The sequence below is a fragment of the Glycine soja genome, chromosome 12 (genome assembly GCF_004193775.1).
Source record: "Glycine soja cultivar W05 chromosome 12, ASM419377v2, whole genome shotgun sequence".
NCBI classification, from domain to species: Eukaryota; Viridiplantae; Streptophyta; class Magnoliopsida; order Fabales; family Fabaceae; genus Glycine; species Glycine soja.
Window position 1 is genome coordinate 2,594,769 of NC_041013.1, and position 23,178 is coordinate 2,617,946.

The 23,178-nt window shown below is 34.2% G+C and overlaps 6 protein-coding genes across 6 annotated transcripts; 1 reads left to right on the plus strand and 5 right to left on the minus strand.

Moving 5' to 3' along the window:
* Positions 1–1,286: 1,286 nt before the first annotated feature.
* Positions 1,287–1,770, minus strand: LOC114379545 (auxin-induced protein 6B-like). Its single transcript, XM_028338224.1, has one exon. The coding sequence runs from the start codon at positions 1,663–1,665 to the stop codon at positions 1,387–1,389; it is 279 nt and encodes a 92-aa protein (XP_028194025.1). The 5' UTR covers positions 1,666–1,770; the 3' UTR covers positions 1,287–1,386.
* Positions 1,771–4,128: 2,358 nt separating this feature from the next.
* On the minus strand, positions 4,129–4,711 carry LOC114377976 (auxin-induced protein 6B-like). Its single transcript, XM_028336466.1, has one exon. It carries the CDS (start codon positions 4,523–4,525, stop codon positions 4,247–4,249), a length of 279 nt encoding a protein of 92 aa, XP_028192267.1. The 5' UTR covers positions 4,526–4,711; the 3' UTR covers positions 4,129–4,246.
* Positions 4,712–12,361: 7,650 nt separating this feature from the next.
* Positions 12,362–12,887, minus strand: LOC114379502 (auxin-induced protein 15A-like). The gene has a single exon (XM_028338184.1). The coding sequence runs from the start codon at positions 12,767–12,769 to the stop codon at positions 12,491–12,493; it is 279 nt and encodes a 92-aa protein (XP_028193985.1). The 5' UTR covers positions 12,770–12,887; the 3' UTR covers positions 12,362–12,490.
* A 613-nt stretch (positions 12,888–13,500) lies between these two features.
* Positions 13,501–14,340, plus strand: LOC114379501 (auxin-induced protein X10A-like). The gene has a single exon (XM_028338183.1). It carries the CDS (start codon positions 13,839–13,841, stop codon positions 14,118–14,120), a length of 282 nt encoding a protein of 93 aa, XP_028193984.1. The 5' UTR covers positions 13,501–13,838; the 3' UTR covers positions 14,121–14,340.
* A 2,001-nt stretch (positions 14,341–16,341) lies between these two features.
* LOC114379084 (auxin-induced protein 6B-like) lies at positions 16,342–17,156 on the minus strand. Its single transcript, XM_028337645.1, has one exon. It carries the CDS (start codon positions 16,893–16,895, stop codon positions 16,617–16,619), a length of 279 nt encoding a protein of 92 aa, XP_028193446.1. The 5' UTR covers positions 16,896–17,156; the 3' UTR covers positions 16,342–16,616.
* A 5,155-nt stretch (positions 17,157–22,311) lies between these two features.
* Positions 22,312–23,069, minus strand: LOC114379340 (auxin-induced protein 6B-like). The gene has a single exon (XM_028337981.1). The coding sequence runs from the start codon at positions 22,754–22,756 to the stop codon at positions 22,478–22,480; it is 279 nt and encodes a 92-aa protein (XP_028193782.1). The 5' UTR covers positions 22,757–23,069; the 3' UTR covers positions 22,312–22,477.
* Between the last annotated feature and the right edge of the window lie 109 nt (positions 23,070–23,178).

Genomic DNA, 23,178 nt, shown 5'->3' on the forward strand with positions numbered 1-23,178 from the left:
GGTACTTCCACAACCTTGCTAGCTGCTAGGCTTGTAAATGATGTCCGTCTTCCAAGTAAGCGAAAACCCATTGTTTTTGCTCTACACACAAAGAACTACAAAATGATCTCAGAGGACTAGTGAAAGAATGCAATGAATTTGAATTCTGCTGATTCAGTGTAAGAATGACATGTGCTGCTTGTATGCTCAATGACAGATACACACACACATATATATATATATAGATAGATAGATAGATAGATAGATAATGCAAACCTTTCTGTCTTGAATTGGATGGTGAATGTACTATTTGATGGGGTCAAGTGAGAGACAGGGCTCATTAAGGCTCACATGCTATGTCTTGGTTAGGTTACCATCAGAGATTACTTGAGATATAGTAAATTCTGCTTATGGAAAAGACCTTGGTGGCCTACTTCTCATGTTTCAGACATGCTCTAAACATATTAAATATTCTGTTCATGGTTTCTATAGGCCAATTGGCAGATATTGGTACTTTATAAACCCTAAAATCTATTTGAGTTATTAAATCACGTGGTTTGAAGACAAGAGATGAACTTCTTTTAATGATTTCATTCTAACTAATGCTATGAGTACCTGACATATGGCCGTACAAATGAGCCATCCATTACGTTATGTTACTCTATAGATAGTTATGTGACATAGGGTTGTGTGGAACTATAGACAGCTACGAATAAATAAGGGAGTCTCAAAAATAATATAATATTTAATTTGTTGATTTACTCAATTGCCCTGAAGGCTAACCAAATTGAAATACAGTCGATACTTGATCGAGCCAAATCAAAGTTTGTGAGATTTCCAGAGCCAAACCAAAGTTTGCATGGTTTATGGCTAAATTTTTCATTGAAGAAATAAGAGCATCTACAGGCGTATATAATTAAACTAAACCATACGTCAAATGAATATGAAATTTCATTAACTAAAGATGTTATCCACAGAAATTGATGGGAACAATTAAGTGAATGAACCTTGATACTAGCTCCACTATTATCAGCCTTGGCAATTTGGCAGGGGCGAAATCTTGTGTATGATTGGGGGCATTAATTTTAACTTTACATGTGCATAAAACTTAAAAATCTAACAATCCTGTCCCAAATAAATTGATGCTTCTCTTTGGCCGTAGCAAAATATTATTAGCTCTGCCCAGATGAAGCACATAGGCTGTTATGCCGTGGAATTTATGAAACAATAAAGTCTTCTTTTCCCAGCAAGCAACCTTCAAATAGTTTTGCAGAGAGAACCAAAAATGGTAATTAATAAACAAAAAATACTCTAGAATTGAATTCATTTTCATTACTCAAAAATTGGTAACAATTGTTACAAGTTAGAGAAGATGCCTATAGTGCAGAGTGTCTCTAAGTGTGAGATTTATTGTCCATTCAAGTGAGCAGTTATATGTTGGAAGATATCTTCACTGCAAAGAATTGTGAGGCCACCCATGGGATGATCATATCCAAACTCTTCCTCAGCTTGACTCAATAAATTTTGGAATGAAGGTTGGTTCAGGTATGATACGGGAATCACAAATCGCTTCTGTTTCTCTCCAACATATACTGCAAGATAGCCCTTTGGGACTTCTGCAGATTTTGAAGCTGCTTGGCTAGCCTTGAATGAGGCCCTGCGAATAGAAGGTAAACGGAAACCCATTTTTGCTCTTGTTTGAAGGAAGAAGAACAATCTCAAATATTCAACGAATGAATCTAAATTTTGATGCTTGAAGTTGCCAATGAGTGTTGTCAATGAAGGCAAAGGATAGTGTATATATAGCTTTTAAGATTCCCTAGAAACTAAATTAGCAGAAAATGACTGTTAAAGGATGGAGGGCATACACATGAGATATCACGAGGTGTTGTCTTCAATTCCTCTATCAAGGATAAAGTTGTGTAGACTTGTGTAACCCCAACACCTTATCAAACAATGGCACAGATATATAAAACCTCCACTTGTGGACAACTGAGACGTGCCTAAGTGAAACCAAACGTTTATTCATGCATTAATTGGTATTCCGTAATTTTGTAAACATACTTTGGACAAGTTTTCTTCAGGTTGATAACACAGCCTAATGTTGAAGTACAGTACTGCTGGAAAGTAATTTCTGGCTGATGAATTATAATGCTATGGATAGCGAGAGATCATAGACCATTATATTCTTGAGATTTGAGATCACTTGTCTGTTTTATTTCAAGTGGATTTGCTCCAGAAGGTGGGACCCCTATTATAAACTATAAGATGCTAGATTCATCCTTGAGAAAGTCCTCCAAGGCAACGCCATATGCCCCTGTCTCCCTGTTGGTCCCATGACTCTTATCTTATAGTCCTCCCCCCTCAATCATTCACATAGACAACAATTTCTTGCAAATTCTCTCATCTATATATATTCATGGCTGTAAGCATTTTGGACAGCAACAATCATTCACATCCTAAAGCATTTGAAGTTCAAAAACTTGCATCATATTTACGACTCTTTCTTCACAAATTCTCTTTGCAAGTCTCAGCACATACAACGATGGGATTTCGTCTACCTGGAATAAGAAAGGCATCATTTGCTGCAAACAAAGCATCTTCAAAATCAGTGGATGTACCAAAGGGATATCTTGCAGTCTATGTTGGAGAGAAAATAAAGCGGTTCGTGATCCCCATATCATACTTGAACCAACTTTCATTTCAAGATTTGTTGAGTCAAGCTGAGGAAGAATTCGGGTATGACCATCCAATGGGTGGTCTCACAATACCTTGCGGAGAAGATGTGTTCTTAGATACCATTTCTCGCTTGAATATGTTTTAGTCCCTTGAAGATGATACTGACATAGACGTAGACTGATCTTGACAGTTTTTTTGTACATAGTTTCTTACCTTGAATACATTCTCTCTCAATATTTGTTATCTTGGGCAAGTGTAAAAAAATGTTCATCTTAATGAGAAGTTTCCTACGTGAAGCTTTTTCTCACATTTTCTCTTAATTTATCAATCTGATGAAAATAATTATTGAATATGAAATTAGCTAAAAATATGTTGATTTAAATCAAATAATTCTTAATATGTCAAATTGAAATAAAACTATTAACTCTACTTTTTATAACTAAATTCAATAAAAAAATAGCTACTTTAGAAATAGATTGGAAGAAGAAATATAAGTTTAAAATAAAATGACTGATTTAATAGTCATTTTAATTGTGAAAAAGTAAAGTACGGAAATTTTAAGTCTTTGTAAACCTGGCTGCTTTGATTTCATCTGGCTACGAGATCTTTGTGAACCACCCCTGGTAACTGAAACATGGACTCACACGAGATTGAATTTCATCCATAAAAGTTTTTGAGAAGTACATATGAGGCATGCTACATTTCCTTATGATCATAGATTCTTGAATTCTGTGAGTCAAGCAGCAGTGTCATCTTCACATGATCATGTTAGTTGGTTTTACGGTCACAACAGATGATATGCTGGTACGGGTTCTTAATTAATTCAATATTCTTTGAATCTCGATCCATTTGAAGATATTAACTGTGTTTTGTTGGAGGGAAACAGATAGTATATTAATCCATGCATTTCATCGCTCCATGTTTTCTTTCTTATGTCATTTCTGTTTAACAAAGCAAACAACTAAAATAGGGAATCTATCAATCTCTTAAAAACTTGAAATTGTGTGGTCTTCGCACAATAATCTTTATAGTGATATACTAAACCATTCGTCAAATGAATACAAAATCTCTTTAGCCATCGATGTTATCCATTGAAATTAATGGGAACAAATAAACCATTAAACCTTCATATTAAGTCCATTGAAACTACCTTGGAAATTGGCAGGGGTGGAATCTCGTGAATGATTGGGACCCTGAATTTTAATTTTACATGCGTGTTATGTGTACAAAAGTTAAAATCTTTCAAACCCTTCCTAAATAAATTGATGCTTCTTGCCCTAGCAAAATACTATTAGGTCTACTCTGCCCTGCCTCGACTATGAAGCACTTGGATTGTTTGTTATGCTGTGGAATTTGGAATTTATGAGAACAATCTAGTTTTTTTCCTCTTTTCCAGCAAGCAACTTTCTATATTGTCTACCATTCTAATTGCAGGGATAAGTGAACATTGTAATTCATAAAAAGAAACAATTAAGCAATTGAATTCGTTGGCATTACTCAGAAATTGGTAACATGCTACAAGTTAAAGAAGATGCCTACAGTACAAAATGTCTCTCCTAATCTATGTCAGTCTCCTAAAGTGTGAGATTTATTGTCCATTCAAGCGGGAAGTTATATGTTGGAAGACATCTTCACTACAAGGAATTGTGAGGCCACCCATGGGATGATCATATCCATACTCTTTCTCAGCTTGACTCAATAAGTCTTGAAATGAAGGTTGGTTCAAGTATGATATGGGAATCACAAACCGTTTCTGTTTGTCTCCAACGTACACCGCCAAATAGCCCTTTGGAAGTTCAGCTGATTTCGATGCTGATTGGTTAGCGTTGAATGATGCCCGTCGAATAGCAGGTAAACGGAAACCCATTTTGTGTGCTTATTTGTAGGAACAAGAACAAGGCAAAAATCTCAGATCTAAGAAGAATGAATCTAAATATTGATGCTTGATGATGCCAGTGATTTGTGTTGTTTGTGAAGGCAAGAGGAAGTGTATTTATAATTTTCAAGATAATGAGGAAACCAAATTTTAAGAGACATGATTATTAACGGATGGAGGGCACAGAGTTGAGATATCATGTGGTGTTGTCTTAGACGCTACCATCAAGGGTAAAGTTGTGTTTAGGTGCATGGCCCCACCTTCTCAAACAACGGCCAGCATAGAGCATGCACTTGCAACCGAATAGGACTCGCTCTACCGAAGCCCAATGTTTGTTCATCCATTGAATATTACTCCATAATTTTGTTAACATGCTTTAGACATGTTTCCATCATTTTGAAAACACAGCTTAATGTTGAATTACAGCTGGTAACTAATATCTGCCTGATGAATTATGAGGCAAGGGTTATAGATTATAGACAAGGGCACCACATGCCCTTGTCTCTCAGTTGGTCCCATGACTCGTATCTCATATCTCTCCACCATGCATTCAAGAAGCCAAATTGCATATCCTTAAATCTATATATATTCATAGCTGCTAGCACTTGGACCTAAACAAATCATATTCACATCATGAAGCATTCCAAGTTCAAAAACTTGCATCTTATTTAAAAGTATTTTTTCAGAACATTTTGATCCCAAGTCTCAACACATATAAAACAATGGGTTTTCGTTTACCTGGTATCAAAAAAGCATCATTAAACCAAGCATCTTCAAAAGCTGTGGACGTGCCAAAGGGCTACCTTCCAGTCTATGTTGGAGAGAAAATGAAGTGATTTGTGATCCCCTTATCATACTTGAAGCAAACTTCATTTCAAGACATGCTCAGTCTATCCGATGAAGAATTTGGGTATAAACGTCCAATGGGTGGTCTTATGATTCCTTGTGGAGAAAATGTGTTCTTAGATATCACTTCTCGATCGCTTGAATTAATAGGTTCTAACCCTACAATGATAAGACTGACATAGACATATAGTACTTGACTAAATTTCTGTAATTCAATTTCTCACTTTGAAAATATTTTCTCTTTTTTTGTTATCATACTTAGGCAAGTGTAGAAATGTTCAGACAAATATGAAGTTTATGACCATTACCATATATTTCTCTCATTTCCCTTTTTATTTGTGAATATGAAAATCAACTGGTAGTTGAATGCTCAGTTTATAGTGTTTATGATGTTTATGATAAAATGAAAAAATAAAAATTCTTTTGTTGGTCCTTAAAAAAGTGAAAGAAAACAAGGGTCAATTTGTTTCATAGAAACAATCCGTTGCCGCCCCCCCCCCCCCCCACTGAAAGGTTCGACCTAACTTTGATACCACTAAAATGTGACACTCTCTACCTCGATATACATATTTATATAATAGCATACATGAAAATATGAAATTACATAATGAAATTTTATTCAATGAATATAAAAGAGTTCAAGTGACTAAAAGGTTCATATTCACTTTACTATTACAAATAAAACTTGTTAAAAATATTTTCGGCTCAAAACATCATGCATTTAAAACAAAAGTCCATGTCCCAATGTTCAAGATCATCACATGATCCAAACACAAACAACACACAGAGAGTGAGTTATCACATTCCTAATTAATAGAGAGAAACAAAACAACATAGATATACATATTATATAAATAAAATACAACTTACTTAAACACAATTCACGTCATTCCACCACTTATCGCGTGACATCACATCTCAACATTACATGTCTCACATATTTTCATATCATTCACGTACTCAAGAATCAAACACAATATCACTCAACCAATCAATATCAATCAATACACAAACATTATGCAATAAATGTACTAAGACTCAATCTTATATGTAATGTGGTACCATGTCAGTGAAAAACCTCGTCGAGCGCCTAGGAGTACATGACAAGACAGACCACACACTGGTAAGTCCGGTTACTCTCACTAGGTAAAATTATAGAGAGACCAGTCAAGGTCATGCTGTTTTGCGAGAATGGTCCAATCATGTGGGATCGGCATATGCTTAAATGAGCTCTCAAACCGAGTGTATTTACCCCAAGGTCTACACTTTGAAGAGTCCATCAAAGTCTTTCCCTCTTGATTCATGTCCAATCCAGAAAACATTTTAGCACACAGACTCTGTTTATGAACTATACAAAACACACGACTCCTCAATTGTTCTCAAAATAATTTTATCTCGTCACGCTTGTGATTAAACTCGTCAAGTCCTTACAGTGATTCCCATCATAATATTCGTCGCGCATTAACTCGCCATCATAATACTCATCGCGCATTCCTCACAACTCAATACACACAACATCTCAATGCACATATATATATTACTCAATTTATCACATACACTCGGTCTCAATCAAAATGGTATAATCCCAAAGTAACATATTATCATACCTTATGAATCATATACACTTTACCTATGAGAATGTAAAAACTACTAGACATTTCCAAAAACACTTTTTGCTTTTGCCAAATCTTAATGAATTCTAATACATTATATTATCTTATTTCATTTACATATATGCATCCGGTTATCATCTTTTAATAGGGATTAATTTCGTCCCAAATATGATATCTCTCTCCATGGTCCTAGGATCAAGTTGTACAAGAGTGCATAACCTACCTCCTCAAAAGAATAGCAATAGAGCAACAACTACTTTCAATCAAATGAGATGTGATCAATTAAAACCTAATGTTTGATTGTGCATTGATTGCTATTCTATGGTATTTCCTAGACACACTTTAGGCATGTCACATGTTTTCCTTTACATTGATAACACGGATTAATGCTATAGCTGCCAATCGCCAGCTAGCATCTACTTGACGATCGGGATGAATTATTTAGCAGTTGACACTGAAATATCAGTGTTACAGTGTTAGTAGGGCACAGGAGAACTCGAGCATTATCAGTACTAGACTACTAACCAACGTATCCTTCGAGAGCATTTGTCTCACAGAATCTTAATTCATTCCTGCTATATATAATGTTTTCTCAGTAATATAACATGGATTAGCATTCCTCCTGGGTATTTTAAATTGACTATTAAAATCGGTTGAAAATCTTTATAAAAGTTAAAGCATGTGGTTGGTTCATGTTATTTTCTCCGGAGAATATACGTTATAATTACTAAATTCATGTCATTATTATATTAAAATTACTATTATTTTTTTATATCAACTTTTACGTTGAAAGAAAGAGATAAATAAACTTTTTCTATCATTAATGTTTTAGTAGCTTTCAAGTGTGTACAATTCTGTTTTTGAATAGCACTTCAACTGCTAATTCATCAAATATTGCAGGAATAGCACAAATTTAATTTTAAAAGCAATTTTCTTTTATGAGACTTGCAATTGAATGCTAGTATACTTGCATAAAATAGAAAAATTTTAATAATTTTGTAGAAATTTGGTTTGCGCATATTGGTTAAAACACAAATTTGGTGCATAAAATTGTAAAATGGAAAATTAGCAGTTTTATTTCAACAAATATATTACTGTGTCCATTCCTTAAAAAAATTATATATAATTAAAAATTATAATGAATCAATATTTTTAAATGAATAAATTATATTATAATTAAATTTTAGGCTAAAATATGTTTTAAGTCTATAATGAATTAACAAATTTTATTTTGGATCCTTAATAAAAAAATTTGTGTTAGATTTTTTATATATTAAAATTTGTATTTTAGATTTTTGACGTCGTGATGATATGTAAGTTAAAAATTTAAAAATATGATTTTTGACTGCCACTATTCATTTGAAAAATTAAATTACAATGTCAGACTAAGTTTCAGTGAATAGTGACCACCATGTAGCAACTAGAGATAGTCAACAAAGATCTTGGAGCCAGATAAATCAAGACAGAATACAGTCAATTATGTGTGTTGCAACACTACTACCAAGACTTGAATTTTTTCATTCTTCTCTTTTATAATTGACTTTTTTTTCTATATTCTTAATTATTAATCACTCATTTTATTTTATTTTTATCTCTCTTCTCTTCCTATCTCTCACTTGTTTATAAAAAAATGGTGTGTAAAAATACAATTATTTTACTAATACTAGCCATCCTTAGGTAAAGATTCTATTGAAACTATTTATAGAATTAACAGTTTTCTTTCAAACTAATACATATAATTAATTGATTTAAATTAACATATTTTAACTAATTTCTGATTTAATAATTACATTCTTTCATCATTTCTTTTGTCATATAGTTACGTGCACCTTTAATTTCTCTTTTTCTAGAACAAGCGGAGAGAATCGAGTTTATAAATGAAAATAATCCTTCTTTTTTATCTCAGGATCAAGAAAATAATTTTCCATTTATGTTTATAAATATTTTCTACCGACCAACATTCAGCTTATTAGTGCCTTCGATTTTCACATTGAAAAATGAAGAAAAAATGTGAGAAAAAGGTTCATGCACGAAATTTCTCATTCAGATGAACATTTTTTACTGTTGCCCAGGTAAGATAAAAAAAAATGGAGAGGGAATATTTTCAAGGCAAGAAACTATGTACAAAAATGTGTCAAGGTTATTCTACGTCTATGTCAGTTTCATCTTCATGGGATTAGCACCTATTCAAGCGAGAAGTCGTATCTAGGAACACATCTTCTCTACAAGGAATTGTGAGACCACCCATTGGATGGTCATACCCGAATTCTTCCTCAGCTTGACTCAACAAATCTTGAAATGAACGTTGGTTCAAATATGATAAGGGGATCACGAACCGCTTCATTTTCTCTCCAACATAGACGGCAAGATAGCCCTTTGGAATGTCGACAGCGGTTGAAGATAATGCCCTCCCAATACCTAATAAATGAAAACCCATTGTTGTATAGTATGTGTTGGGTTGGGACTTAAGAAGGTAATTGGAAGTGGAGGTTTTCGAATTTTGAATGCTTCACGGTGTGAATGATTTCTGTTGGTCCTAAATGCTTCTAGTCATGAATATATATATAAAGAGAGAGAGAGAGAGAGAGAGAGAGAGAGATAACAGGATACTAAGAAACCATTGGCTTCAAGAATTATCTGTGAAGGAGGGCTATGAGATAGGACTAGGGACCAACTGAGAGACAAGGCCATGTGGAGTTGTCATAAAGGACTTTCTCAAGAATTAACATAACAGGTTAAGAGTAATTTTGAAATGAAGTCCCACCTTCTCGACTGAAGGCCAACAGATTTCCCCACTTGAAAAGAAAAATATATCTAGGAAAATGAAAATATAATTGGACCATGTCGACAATTATTAAGGAAGTATGCAAATTTCATGCTAAGTTTGTTAGAATTTTCCGTACATAAAAAATGTGGTTGATAGTGCCTCCTGATTATGTGTTCAATATTGGTTCTGTTCTTATTTCTGAACACTATTTCAGAGAGCAATCAATCTGGTCTGCTTAGAATTTGATGGTCGCTAACTTTCACTATGATATAAGTCAGTACATGGTATATATATATATATATATATATATATATATATATATATCAATAGGCACTGTCATCTTAATTAAAGATGTTGCTTGTCTAAAGCATGTCCACCATTGGATTAGCTATATCACAATGCATGAACGAACGTTAGGTTCTCAGGTGCGTAATTTGTTTGCCATTACCTAAGAAGGCGGGGTATGCACTCCCATTGAACTTCCTAACCCATCAAAGAGATCTCTGAGACAATAACATATGATCCATTGTCCCTCAGTAGATCCCATCATGGCCACGTCAAAAATTAAATCATTGTGGAATTGGATTGCAGAAGCAATTAACAACTATATATACACTATTTCTTGGGTTCTCAGGGAACACAATTCATCACATTCCTTAAGTATCAGAATTCAAATTTTTCTTTCTTTCATATTCAAGTCCTCTGTACTATTTGTTGTGAGGAGCAAGAGAAACAATGGGTTTCCACATACCTTTTATTATCAGGCGAGCATCATTCTCTACAACCCAAGCAGCCTCCAAGAGGGTTGAAGTACAAAAAGGCTATCTTGCAGTCTATGTTGGAGATAAGATGAGGCGGTTCATGATTCCAGTATCATACTTGAACCAACCTTCATTTCAAGAATTACTAAGTCAAGCAGAAGAAGAATTTGGATATGATCATCCAACGGGTGGTCTCACAATTCCCTGCAAGGAGAATGAGTTCCTAAGCATCATTGCTAACTTGAATGAGCTGTAAATCATGCTAATGGAGTCTGAGATAGATTAGATGAGGCAAATTTGTACAGGAGGCACATTCTTTTATTGTAAAGATTTTCCATTTTCTAATTCCATTCTATGTTGAAACATGCTCGCTGAATGAGAATACAACACAAGACATTTTTTAGCACTTTTTTCTTTTGCGGAATCCTAACCAATTTTAATTTCATTATCAAATTCCAGTTTATATATATCAGGCTATGACCATATATTAGAGATTAAGTGCAGTGATTCTACCTCAGATATTGACAAATCTTTATAATTGTTGTTACTGATGCACTGTTGTAATTTAAATATACCTCCTTGAGCCAAACAAGAAACCCACAACACATTTGTCCTGAAACAGCTTTAGCCAATTGTTGCTACAATTTTTTATAGTTCGTTGATCATTCAGCTCCGGCTTTGAGCACAATATCCTAAATACCTTAAGTTAATTTAGTACTCCCCCTTTTTTATCATCATTATCTCTGCAAAATCATTATCATTTTCCAAGGGTCAACAATTTTTCTGTTTTACTAAACAAGAAGCACCAGCACATGGATTATTAGTTGGTTCTCTGGCAGAAAAACATGGGCTATTACTATTATTGCAAATTTTGGTTATCCATGTCCTATTATTTCTCCCTTTCCAATTTATTTCTGATTATTAAATTTAAATTGAGAATTTGGATCTCCATCTTCCATGACCAGCTGTATAAATCTTTTGGGATTATAATTTAATATTGATACAGAACTAGAACTAGACCAATTAAGGCAACTTTTTCTTTATTTGGTTTGAAGACCTAGACCTATTAGTCAATCATAATCTATGCTCTTGCATTGTAAGTCATTGTTTCATTTTATCTAAAAGACAAAAGTTATAGAGAAGCATTGGTTCTTTGACTTCTACAGATATATATATAGCCATAGAGGGTTAAAGAGGCCATACCATACCATACAGTCAATGATATAAGATAAATCTTTTGATATAGGAGTAGGCCAGTGTTACTCAAGGGAAAAAGTAAACCTAAATGTTAAGTTCATTGTTATTTTGCATCTGCCTTGTGAGGGAAGGTACCTTATGGGTGATTTTGGTCTTGCACTTTAAAATTTAAATTTTATGGGTATATTTATTAATAAAATATATTTTAATTTTGTCCCAGATAAATTTTTCTTTCTCCTTGATCCTAGGAAAAATAATTTTGCTCTACCCAGGTTAGGAATGTGAGGGCGAGCCCTGGTGCAGCGGTAAAGTTGTGCCTTGGTGACTTGTTGGTCATGGGTTCGAATCCGGAAACAGCCTCTTTGCATATGCAAGGGTAAGGCTGCGTACAACATCCCTCCCCCATACCTTCGCATAGCGAAGAGCCTCTGGGCAATGGGGTACGAAGTTTTTTTTACCCAGGTTAGGAATCACGTGTTCTGTTATTGCTTTTAAATTTATCAGAACAAAGCCTCAATTTTTTACACCAATCAACCTTTCTCATACAGGGAGAAGGGAACATTGTAACTATTAAACAGAAAACACAGAGGAGATACTTGGGCAGTTGAAATCATTCTCATTGCACATTAACAACGACATACTGTAATTTTGTCAATCTGATAGTCTTTCTTTTCCATATTTCTTGAGAAAGGGAGATCTTTACAAGTTTAGAAGATGCCTATTGTACAAAAATGTCACTACTAATCTATGTCAGCCTCCTAAAGTGTGAGGTTTATTGTCCATTCAAGCAAGAAGTTATACGTTGGAAGACATCTTCGCTGCAAGGAATTGTGAGGCCACCCATGGGATGCTCATATCCAAACTCTTCCTCAGCATGACTCAACAAGTCTTGAAATGAAGGTTGGTTCAAGTATAACACGGGGATCACAAACCGCTTCATTTTCTCTCCAACATACACTGCAAGGTAGCCCTTTGGAGCATCCACTGCTTTTGAAGATGCTTGATTGGCTGCAAATAATGCCTTTCTGATACCAGGTAAACGGAAACCCATAGTTCAATTGATTGTGTTAAGAGAATTTAGAAGAGAATGGTTTGACAAAAGTCTTGAAAGCAAGCTTTTGAATTTGGAATGCTTTAGGATGTGAATGATTTGTTTTGTTCCTAAATGCTTTCAGCCAAGAATATATATAGATAAAAGGATATGTAAGAAACCACTAGATACCTGAATTATTGGTGATGGAGGGATATGAGATAGGAGTAATGGGACCAAATGGGAGACAAGGCATATGATGTTGTCTTGGAGGACTTATTCTAAGAATCAACGTACATGTTATAGTAGATAATGTAAGTTTAACCTTATGTATCTAAGAAAAGAAAGTCTAATTGAATCATGTTAGTATGTTATACTTATTGAGGGTGGTGGGGGCCGGAAACTTCATTTATGCAAATTTCATGCCCTGTTACTTAAAATTTGGCATACATAGAAGATGTGGTTCATAGTGCCTCATGATCATGCGTTCAATGTTGGTTCCCTTCATATCTCCTCTGTTTCAGAGCTATCAACCCACTATGCTCAAGCCTCAATATTTGCAGGTTGCCTATGTCACCGTGATATTAGTTGGTACGTGGAAGAGGTATATGAACAGCATTGTCACCTTATTTAAAGAAACACGTGAGATGTCTAAAGTTTGTCTACATGTCTATAAATGATGTATCTAGAGCACAATAAATGAACAAGAATTAGGTTTCACCTTTGCTGGTGTATTATTTCAAGTGGGTAAATCTGTTAGCCATTATCTCAGAAGGTAGGGACGTGGTCACGTGGAGTATGGTATGCACTCCCATTATCTTCCTAATCCTTGAAAATGAACTCGAAGACAACACCATGTTATCCCCTGTCCCTCAGTAGATCCTATCATAGGCCTGTCAAAAATCATTCATGGTGGAATTGGATTGGAGTTGCAGACTGTCCACCTGGAACTATATATACACTCTTTCTTGCGTCCTCAAGCAACACAAGTCATTTGCATCCTGAAGCATCAGAATTCAAATATTTATTTCTCATACAAGTCCTTTGACAACACTCAGTTTATTATTTGTTTGTGGAGAAACAAAAAACAATGGGTTTCCTCATACCAGGTATTATTAGACAGGCATCATTTTCTGCTTCCAAAGCAACTCTCAAGGGAGTTGAAGTCCCAAAAGGCTATCTTGCAGTGTATGTTGGAGATAAGATGAGGCGGTTTGTGATTCCAGTATCATACTTGAACCAACCTTCATTTCAACAATTACTAAATCAAGCTGAAGAAGAGTTTGGATTTGATCACCCAATGGGTGGTCTCACAATTCCATGCAAGGAGGATGAGTTTCTAAACCTTACTTCTCGCTTGAATGAGCTGTAAATCAGGCTATAATGGAGACTCAGATAGATTAGTTGAGGCAAATTTGTACAGAAGGAACTTTTTTTTATTGTGAATATTTTCCATGTTTTTTCCTTGTATAATCCAATTGAAGTTGGAAATGGACTCAAATGAGAATGTTAAGACTAGACATTTCCAAAAACACTTTTTGCATTTTCCAAATCTCAATGAATTATAATATATACAACATTACAATTATCTAATTTCAGTTTATATGTATCAGGTTTTCATCTTTTAATAGGGATTAACTTCGTCCCAAATATGAAATCTGTCTCCATGGTCCAAGGATTAAGTTGTACATGAGTGCAAAATTCACTTCCTCAAATGAATAGCCAATAAAGCAACTAGTTGCAATAAAATGATATATGATCAAGTAAAAACTAATATTTGTGCATTGATTGGTGCTATTCCATACTTCTGCAGACACACGCTTTAGACACGTCACATGTTTTTTTTTCATATTCCTAAAGCGGTTTAATGCTAAGTTATACTTGCTGCTAATAGCCCGCTAGCATCTACTTGACGAGATGAATTATGCAGCAGTTGACACTGAAATATATATCAGTGTTACTGTGTTAGTAGGGCACAGGAGAACTCGAGCATTACCAGTACTAGACTACTAACCAATGTAACCTTAAAATTTATCCACCTAAAATTGTAAAATGGAGAGTTATCAATTTTATCTAAATCTGATACTTTTCTTTTTACAGGTCTCAATCTGATACATTAAAAAGTATTATTATGGTATAAATTACATTTTATATATGGGATAGGATCACTGACACTAGGTGTCAAACTTTTACACTTACAAAATTAATTAATCCAACCAGTTGAATAAGTTGATTTTAACTTTTCTAATCATGCATAAAAAAATTGAGGTAGAACAATTATATATTATGCATTATCTAGTAATGGATATTTAATAATATTTTAAATAATATGTCAAATAAAATACTGCAATGAATTATCAATTAGTTTTTTATTTGCATGAAATTTTAATACACCAAGTGTAAAACTTTTGTACTTACTTATCATTTGATATTTTTTTTTTATAATATGAAATAACCAATTCAACAGTTGAATTGAAAGCCTTTATATAAAATATGACAAGTTTAATTTATATTTACTAAAATTTTCTCAAAAAATTACTATTTACTAAAATTAGATTATAAATATATTTTAAAAAATAAGATAAAAATAAATATGTTAATATAGTACATGTAATTGATATATATATAATAATAATAATAATAATTTGTCTCTTAATTTTTATGATTAAATATTATTATTTTAAATGCACTACTACTATTTATTTAAAAATTTAAATATACATTAAAATATTTTTTAACTGTTGTTATATATATAAATGTTTTAAGCAACAAAATTTAAATGCGTTTATATAATTTTAAATTTATTTAAAAAATATATATGTTAATAACTTAATCTAAATATTATTTTTACATTTCACTTTGTTTTAAATTTTGAGATACAGAAAATTAAATTTTACTTAATACAAATAATTGAATAAAAATTAAATCATACTGTACATATTATATACCTTATAGTGTTTTCTATATTAAATCAACTAAATCATGTTGTTCTTGTTGTTTTTTTTACAGAAAATCATGTTATTTTATATAAACCAGAGATATTTTAATCAATACACTAAAAATGTTTTAAAATCTCCCTTTGTCCTCAAAATATCCAATACTGGAGTGGAACAAAAATTAGATGAGAAAGGATTTTACTCCTCTCCATTTTCCTTTTCTTTCATTTACTCCCAACCAAATACTGTGTAAACCTGCACTTCTAGCATTATATGGTCATAGTTTCATTCATATAACAAAAAGCAGTAATAGAAAAAGCATTGGTTCAGATCAATAAACCATATGTCAATGGTAAGAAAGCTTTCTCGAGAAAGCTTTTGCAGTAGATGTAAGCTGGTGTTTTTCAAGGGAAAAATCAAACCTTGATGTCAGGTCCATTGTTATTGCACACCATAAATATCAGGGAAGGTACCTTGTGTGATCAGGGCCTCAGCACCCCAAAATTTAATTTTTATATGAATGTTGTGAATGTTTATTAATAAAAACATCTTAACTTTTCCCCAAATAAATTAATCTTTCTCCTTGGTCCTAGTAAAAATGCTTTTGATCTTCCCTTGCTAGGAATCACATGTTGTATCCATGCTTTGAAACTTATCAGGACAACCAATTCTGGTTTCTCTTATTATAGCGAGCAACCATGCCCCTACTCAGGAAGTGAACATTGGCAATGTAACTAATAAAAAGAAAAAACAGAGGAACTGCTTGAGTAGTTGAATTCCTTGTCATTAAACAAAAATAAAAGAAACAAATTTGTCATTCTAATGGTCTTTTCTTTTCTCCTATTTCTCTAAAAGGAAATCTTTACAAACTGAGAAGATGCCTAGTCTACAAAATGTCTCTACAAATCTGTCAGTCTTCTACACTACGAGATTTATAGTCCATTCAAGGGGGAAGTTATGTTTTGGAAGACATCTTCACTGCAAGGAATTGTAAGACCACCCATGGGATGATCATATCCAAACTCTTCCTCAGCTCGACTCAACAAGTCTTGGAATGAAGATTGGGTCAAGTATGATATCGGGATCACAAACCGCTTCATTCTCTCTCCAACATAGACTGCAAGATAGCCCTTTGGCACCTCCACAGCTTTTGAAGATGCTTGGTTTGCAGCAAATGATGCCCTTCTGATACCAGGTAGACGAAAACCCATTGTTGTATTGTATTGCTGAGACTTGAGAAGAAAATTGTCTAAAAAAGACTTGGAAGTTCAGGCTTGTGAATTTCGGATTCTTCAGGATGTGGATGATTTGTATTGGTTCTAAAATGCTTGCAACCATGAATATATAGAGATAAAAGGATATGAGAAGGCTACTTGAATTATTGGTAAAGGAGGGCCTATGAATATGAGATAGGAGTCATGGGACCAACTGAGAGACAAGGGCATATGGTAATGTTTCAGATGATTCTCCCATAATCAACGCAACATGTTATCATAGATAATACAAGTCCCACCTTCTGGAGCAAAGGCCATCAGATTACCCCACTTGAAATGAAACACGCATATCTATGTAAAAGAGAATCTAAAACGATGATGTTGACACTTATTTGGGGTGGAGGGGACCGCAAACTTCATGTATGCAAGTTCACATGGTATTGCTTAAAATTTGGCATACACAAAAAATGTGGTTCATAGTGCCTCATGATCATGTGTTCAATATCAGTTCTCCTCGTACCTCCAATTCCAATTGAGTCTGCTCATGGTTTACAGGTTGCGTACTCTCACTCTGATATTAGTTGGTGGATGGTCGATATCAATAGCATTGTCATCTATATAAAGAAACATGTGGGATGTCTATGGCATGTCGATCATTCAAACAGCTATAGCATAATGAATGAACAAACATTAGGTTTCACCTGTACATCTGTTGGCCATTATCTCAAAAGGTGGTGGGGTATTTACTCCAATTAACTTCCTAATTCTTGAAATAGATCTCTAAGACAATACCATGTGATCCCTCGTCTCTCGGTTGACCCCATCGTAGCCCCACCAAAAATCATTCATTGTGGTATTGGATTGCAGAGTCCATTTGCAACTATATAAACAACATTTCTTCAGTACACAAACAACTCAAGTCATTGCATTCCTCAAGTATCAGAATTCAAATATTTCTTTCTTATACAAGTCCTTTGGCATCAGTACATTATTTGTTGTGTGGAGATTTAAAAAACAATGGGTTTCCGCATAGCATGTATTATTAGACGAGTGTCATTTTCTACAACCCAAGCAGCCTCCAAGGGGATTGAAGTACCAAAAGGCTATCTTGCAGTCTATGTTGGAGATAAGATGAGGCGGTTTGTGATTCCAGTATCATACTTGAACCAACCTTCATTTCAAGAATTATTAAGTCAAGCAAAAGAAGAATTTGGATATGATCATCCAACTGGTGGTCTCACAATTCCATGTCAGGAGGATGTGTTCCTAAATGTCACCTCTCGCTTGAATGAGTTGTAAATCATGCTAATGGAGACGTAGATTAGATTAGTTGAGGCAAATTTGTACAGAAGGCACTTTCTTTTATAGAAAATATTTTACATTTTGTTAAAACTCTCCATTGGAAGTTGAAACCTGTTGCCTGAATTAAAGTGCAACATAAGACATTGTTTAAACACTTTTTTGCTTTTGCCAAATCTCAATGAATTCTAATATATACAATAGTTTCATACTTTCATTATCAAATTTCAGTCCATATACATCAGGCTATTAGCTTTTACTAGTGATTAAGTTGACCAAGTCTATTGGAGATATTTACCAATATAATCATGACCCTATTGTATTTCAATATCTATTCTTGAGCTAAACAATGAGCACACAACACATTTGTCATGAAACAGCTTTTGCAACTTGTTGCTAGATTTTTCAATAATATGTAGTGCACTCAGTTTTTGACTTTCTGCTTTCAGCATCATAGAATAATTATCCGAAGTTAATTTGGTGCAGCTTACAATGCTATCATCCCTGAAAAACCATTCTTCATTTCCCAGGCCATCGTTTCGTCTATTTTCCTAATTAAGTAGAACCATCACATGGATCTCTGATATTTAAGAAGTAGAGACTTCAACCAGGTAAGTATTTTTGGAGGATAGTTTGTAGCATAAACATTAGTGCTAATTGCAAGGACTGCTTGATATAAAGGAGGTTTCTCAGATACCCCTGTTATATATAGCTTTGAAGTAATTAACTAAAAGTTCTTGTTTTTGTGTATGGATTGAAAACTTTAAACAAGTTGTTGGATAAGTGATCACATAAACCTGAATAACAAAAATTGCACAAAAACTTCAAGGCTTCAATTGTAAGGCATCTCCCCAAGAGATATTATTATAGACTAGAGTAATAGTGGCTTCCATATATGGTTGGAAGAACGACCAGTCTATGAGACATATCACAAAGTTCTTAATGTGAACGTGAGACTTTCTATTTAAAGCCATAAATTTTCTAATACTTGAGCAATATAAAAATTCTCCCTCATTTTTTGGAAATGCTCTCACACTTACACACTGTACAATGTAAGGTTACAGGTGCATTTTTATCTAAAATGACAAAAATCAGAGAAACGCTTAGTTGCTTTACTTCTTTTATGAATTTAAAAGAAAACAGATTATTTTTAAATATAACTCCACATATTCCCCCGTAAATTTATTGATCAAACCTCACAGAAGAAGACACTCCAAGCTAATAGTTCATGAGTTCAAGGTCATATATTACTGCAACTGTATGTCTTGACTGTATTGAAACAACTACAATAAAATGAATAAATTACTTATTAGTGTTTCATGGGTGCCAGAGTTATTTCCATGCATATTTAAATAAATAATAAAGGAACTGTGTTAACATTTAATTTGCAATACAAATATTTAAAAAAGGATTTAGATTTGTGAATTTCTCATTATGGACCATGTGATCCAAATTATTAACACTATTCCCAACTTCTGTCAAATAGTTGGATTTTGGTCTTGAATCCAAATATATATATTTTTTAGGGGGGAAAAAGGAGAGAAAAAAACAGTTTAAGAAATTTCAATTCCTTTGCTTTCAAACAAAACAATAAATAGAAGGAAGCATCATCAACACTGGACTCCAGATGTAGCCACTAATCAGATTTGGGCACTAATAAAAATATGATCATGCAAGCATACTTATAGTCTACAAAAAATAAATTGACAAGCATGCATCTACCAAGTGACAACTTAAAATAAGGGTTCCTGGGAAAATTTGGAAAATAAATGATTGCTATAATATATGTTTATAAGTTTCTGGCAGGATACATCTTTCCAATTCTCTAAGTATAAAAATAAGATAAAATATTTACAATGTTCAACTATATGTCTTCTCTACAAAATTGAATTGGTCATTGACCATCTACATTTCATTCATCTCCTCTATGACCTTTGCAAGCGAGAAGTGATATCTAGGAAGACATCTTCTCTACACGGGATTGTAAGGCCACCCATTGGATGAGCAAACCCAAATTCTTGTTCAGCTTGACTAAGAAGGTCTTGGATTGATGGTTGGTTCAAATATGATATAGGAATCATGAACCGCTTCTTTTCATTTTTTCCCACGTAGACTGCAATATAACCCTTTGGTACATTACTACGCCTTTGAAGACCGAGCAAACGGAAACCCATTGCAGATCAAGAGAATGATTTGAATGAACTTGTGTAGGAAATATTTTATGTTACAAAAATGCAAAGAACTTGTTTGTGACTGAAGCCATGAATATCTCTATATATAGATTAAGAGATGGCCTTGGAAAACCATTAGGCACAGAAATAATTGATGAAGAGATATCCAACAAATGGGGTCTACCTAGAGACACTGGTGTGATGGATCACATGGAACTGTCTTTGATTTCATTTATCAAACACAGAAAATTAATGTGTGGCTGGATGCCCCAGTTTTTTTTATGAACGAGCAAGATGGTACCCACTTGAAAATTGAAACCAGAGAAATGTGTACAGTTCTACACCAAAAAGTTAGCATTATATAGCTGGCTTGTTTATTGTGTTCCAGACACACATGAGACATCTCATGTGTACTACAATGTGATCGACCAGGGAATTGATAACTGCAGTCTTTTTTAAAGTGTTTAATAATAAAAATAACATCTATGAATTGTAGGAGTGAGAAAATTGGAATAGACAATACCATGATCCCTTGTCTCTCAGTAGACCCCTTCATAGCCACACCAAAAATCATTCCTGATTCATTATTGTGGAATTGGAAAATAGAGGCCTTAGCAACTATATATACATTATTTCATGGATTCTCAAACCTTTTGCATTCTGAACTATATGAAATTAAATATTTCTTTCTTATATAAGTCTTTGGATATCAATATATTGGTTTCATGTGAACTGTGAAGTAACAAGAAATAACGGAGTTCCACTTAGCAGGTATTACCGTATTAGACTGTCACAATTTTCTGCATCGCAAGCAAGGAACCTAAGTGGAATCAAGTACCAAAAGGATACCTTGCAGACTGTAGTCTATGCTGGAGATAAAATGACGAGGATGCCCCAGTTGTGATGTTGTCTTCATGGAGGATCAAACCATTGAAGATATTGATGAAGCATACAAGACAGAGTCTCCCAGTACAAATGACCTAGTTGATCTTGATAGAGTTTCAGAGTCTCATATGCAGGCATCCGAAAGATCCCCTTAAAAAGGGGTGGTCTACCCAGCTATATAAGCACTTATCATGTTCATGAATTAGTCGATGTGGGACTATTCTTAACACGCCCCACCACAAAGCGAGGGCTGGCGGCACCCACCGGACAGAAGCAGAAGATGGCTCTGATACCATATTAAATTTTATAGTGCAGCCAAGGCATCCGAAAGGTCCCCTTAAAAACCGGTTCATAAGGGGGTGGTCTACCCAGCTATATAAGCACTTATCATGTTCATGAATTACTCGATGTGGGACTATTCTTAACAGATATTGAGCCGATCAAGTTGCCTAAAGACTAACATTACTTTGAAAATTCGGTTGGTTCACAGGATGAAGATTGTTGTTACTTCCTTCATTTCACGGTGCAGTGTTACTTTAGTTGTTAGGGGTTATGGTAAAAAAAAATGGTTTTATATATATCAACTCTTAGGTGGAATAATTCTTTTGGAGATATTGACCAAACTTGATATTGTCACGACTCACTCTAAAGCCATGACCAATGCACAGGCTAACACTAACTCAAATGACCTTTAGTCTGGCAAGCCTACAGATGAAACTGAACTCGGAATGCATACTCCAACAAATCAAAAAGTTTAATGAAAATTTGACAGAGTTTTCCGTGTATCTCCAACATTTCATTATTCAAATTTAATAACTGCCACGAGTTCTTGAATTTAAAGTTCATAGGCATGTTGTGTGTATTTATTAATAAAAAAAATTAACTTGCCCCAAATAAAATTATCTTTCTCCTTAGTCCTATTAAAAAATACTTTTGTTCTTCCCTTGCTAATAATCACGTGATCTAATCATCAGGACAACCAAGTCTGGTTTTTCTTATACTATGGCAAGCAACCTTGCTCATACAGACTAAAGTGAACGTTGGCAATGTAAAGAAACAAACATAAAAGACAGGAAATGCTTGAGTAGTTGAATTCCTTGTCATTAAACAAAAATAAAAGGAACAAATTTATCATTCTAATGGTCTTTTCTTTTACAAATTGAGAAGATGCCTAATGTACAAAATGTCTCTACAAATCTATGTCAGTCTTCTACACTACGAGATTTATAGTCCATTCAAGCGGGAAGTTATGTTTTGGAAGACATCTTCTCTGCAAGGAATTGTAAGGCCGCCCATGGGATGATCATATCCAAACTCTTCCTCAGCTCGACTCAACAAGTCTTGGAATGAAGATTGGGTCAAGCATGATATCGGGATCACAAACCGCTTCATTCTCTCTCCAACATAGACTGCAAGATAGCCCTTTGGCACCTCCACAGCTTTTGAAGATGCTTGGTTTTCAGCAAATGATGCCCTTCTGATACCAGGTAGACGAAAACCCATTGTTGTATTGTATTTACTGAGACTTGATAAGAAAATTGTCTAAAGAGACTTGGAAGTTCAGGCTTGAGAAATTCGAATTCTTCAGGATGTGAACGATTTGTGTTGGTGCTAAAATGCTTGCAACCATGAATATATATAGATTAAAGGATATGAGAAGGCTTCTTGAATTATTGGTAAAGGAGGGCCTATGACTATGAGATAGGAGTCATGGGACCAACTGAGAGACAAGGGCATATGGTAATGTTTCAGATGACTCTTAGCTCCCATAATCAACTTAACATGTTATGGTAGATAATTCAAGTCCCACCTTCTGGAGCAAAGACCATCAGATTACCTCACTTGAAATGAAACACATATCTGTAAAAGAAAATCTAAAACGATGATGTTGACACTTATTTGGGGTGGAGGGGACCGCAAACTTC

Coding starts and splice junctions, on each gene's coding strand:
- LOC114379545 (XM_028338224.1), bottom strand. CDS start 1,665: ATGGGTTTCCGTTTACCTTCTATTCGCAGGGCCTCATTCAAGGCTAGC.
- LOC114377976 (XM_028336466.1), bottom strand. CDS start 4,525: ATGGGTTTCCGTTTACCTGCTATTCGACGGGCATCATTCAACGCTAAC.
- LOC114379502 (XM_028338184.1), bottom strand. CDS start 12,769: ATGGGTTTCCGTTTACCTGGTATCAGAAAGGCATTATTTGCAGCCAAT.
- LOC114379501 (XM_028338183.1), top strand. CDS start 13,839: ATGGGTTTCCTCATACCAGGTATTATTAGACAGGCATCATTTTCTGCT.
- LOC114379084 (XM_028337645.1), bottom strand. CDS start 16,895: ATGGGTTTTCGTCTACCTGGTATCAGAAGGGCATCATTTGCTGCAAAC.
- LOC114379340 (XM_028337981.1), bottom strand. CDS start 22,756: ATGGGTTTTCGTCTACCTGGTATCAGAAGGGCATCATTTGCTGAAAAC.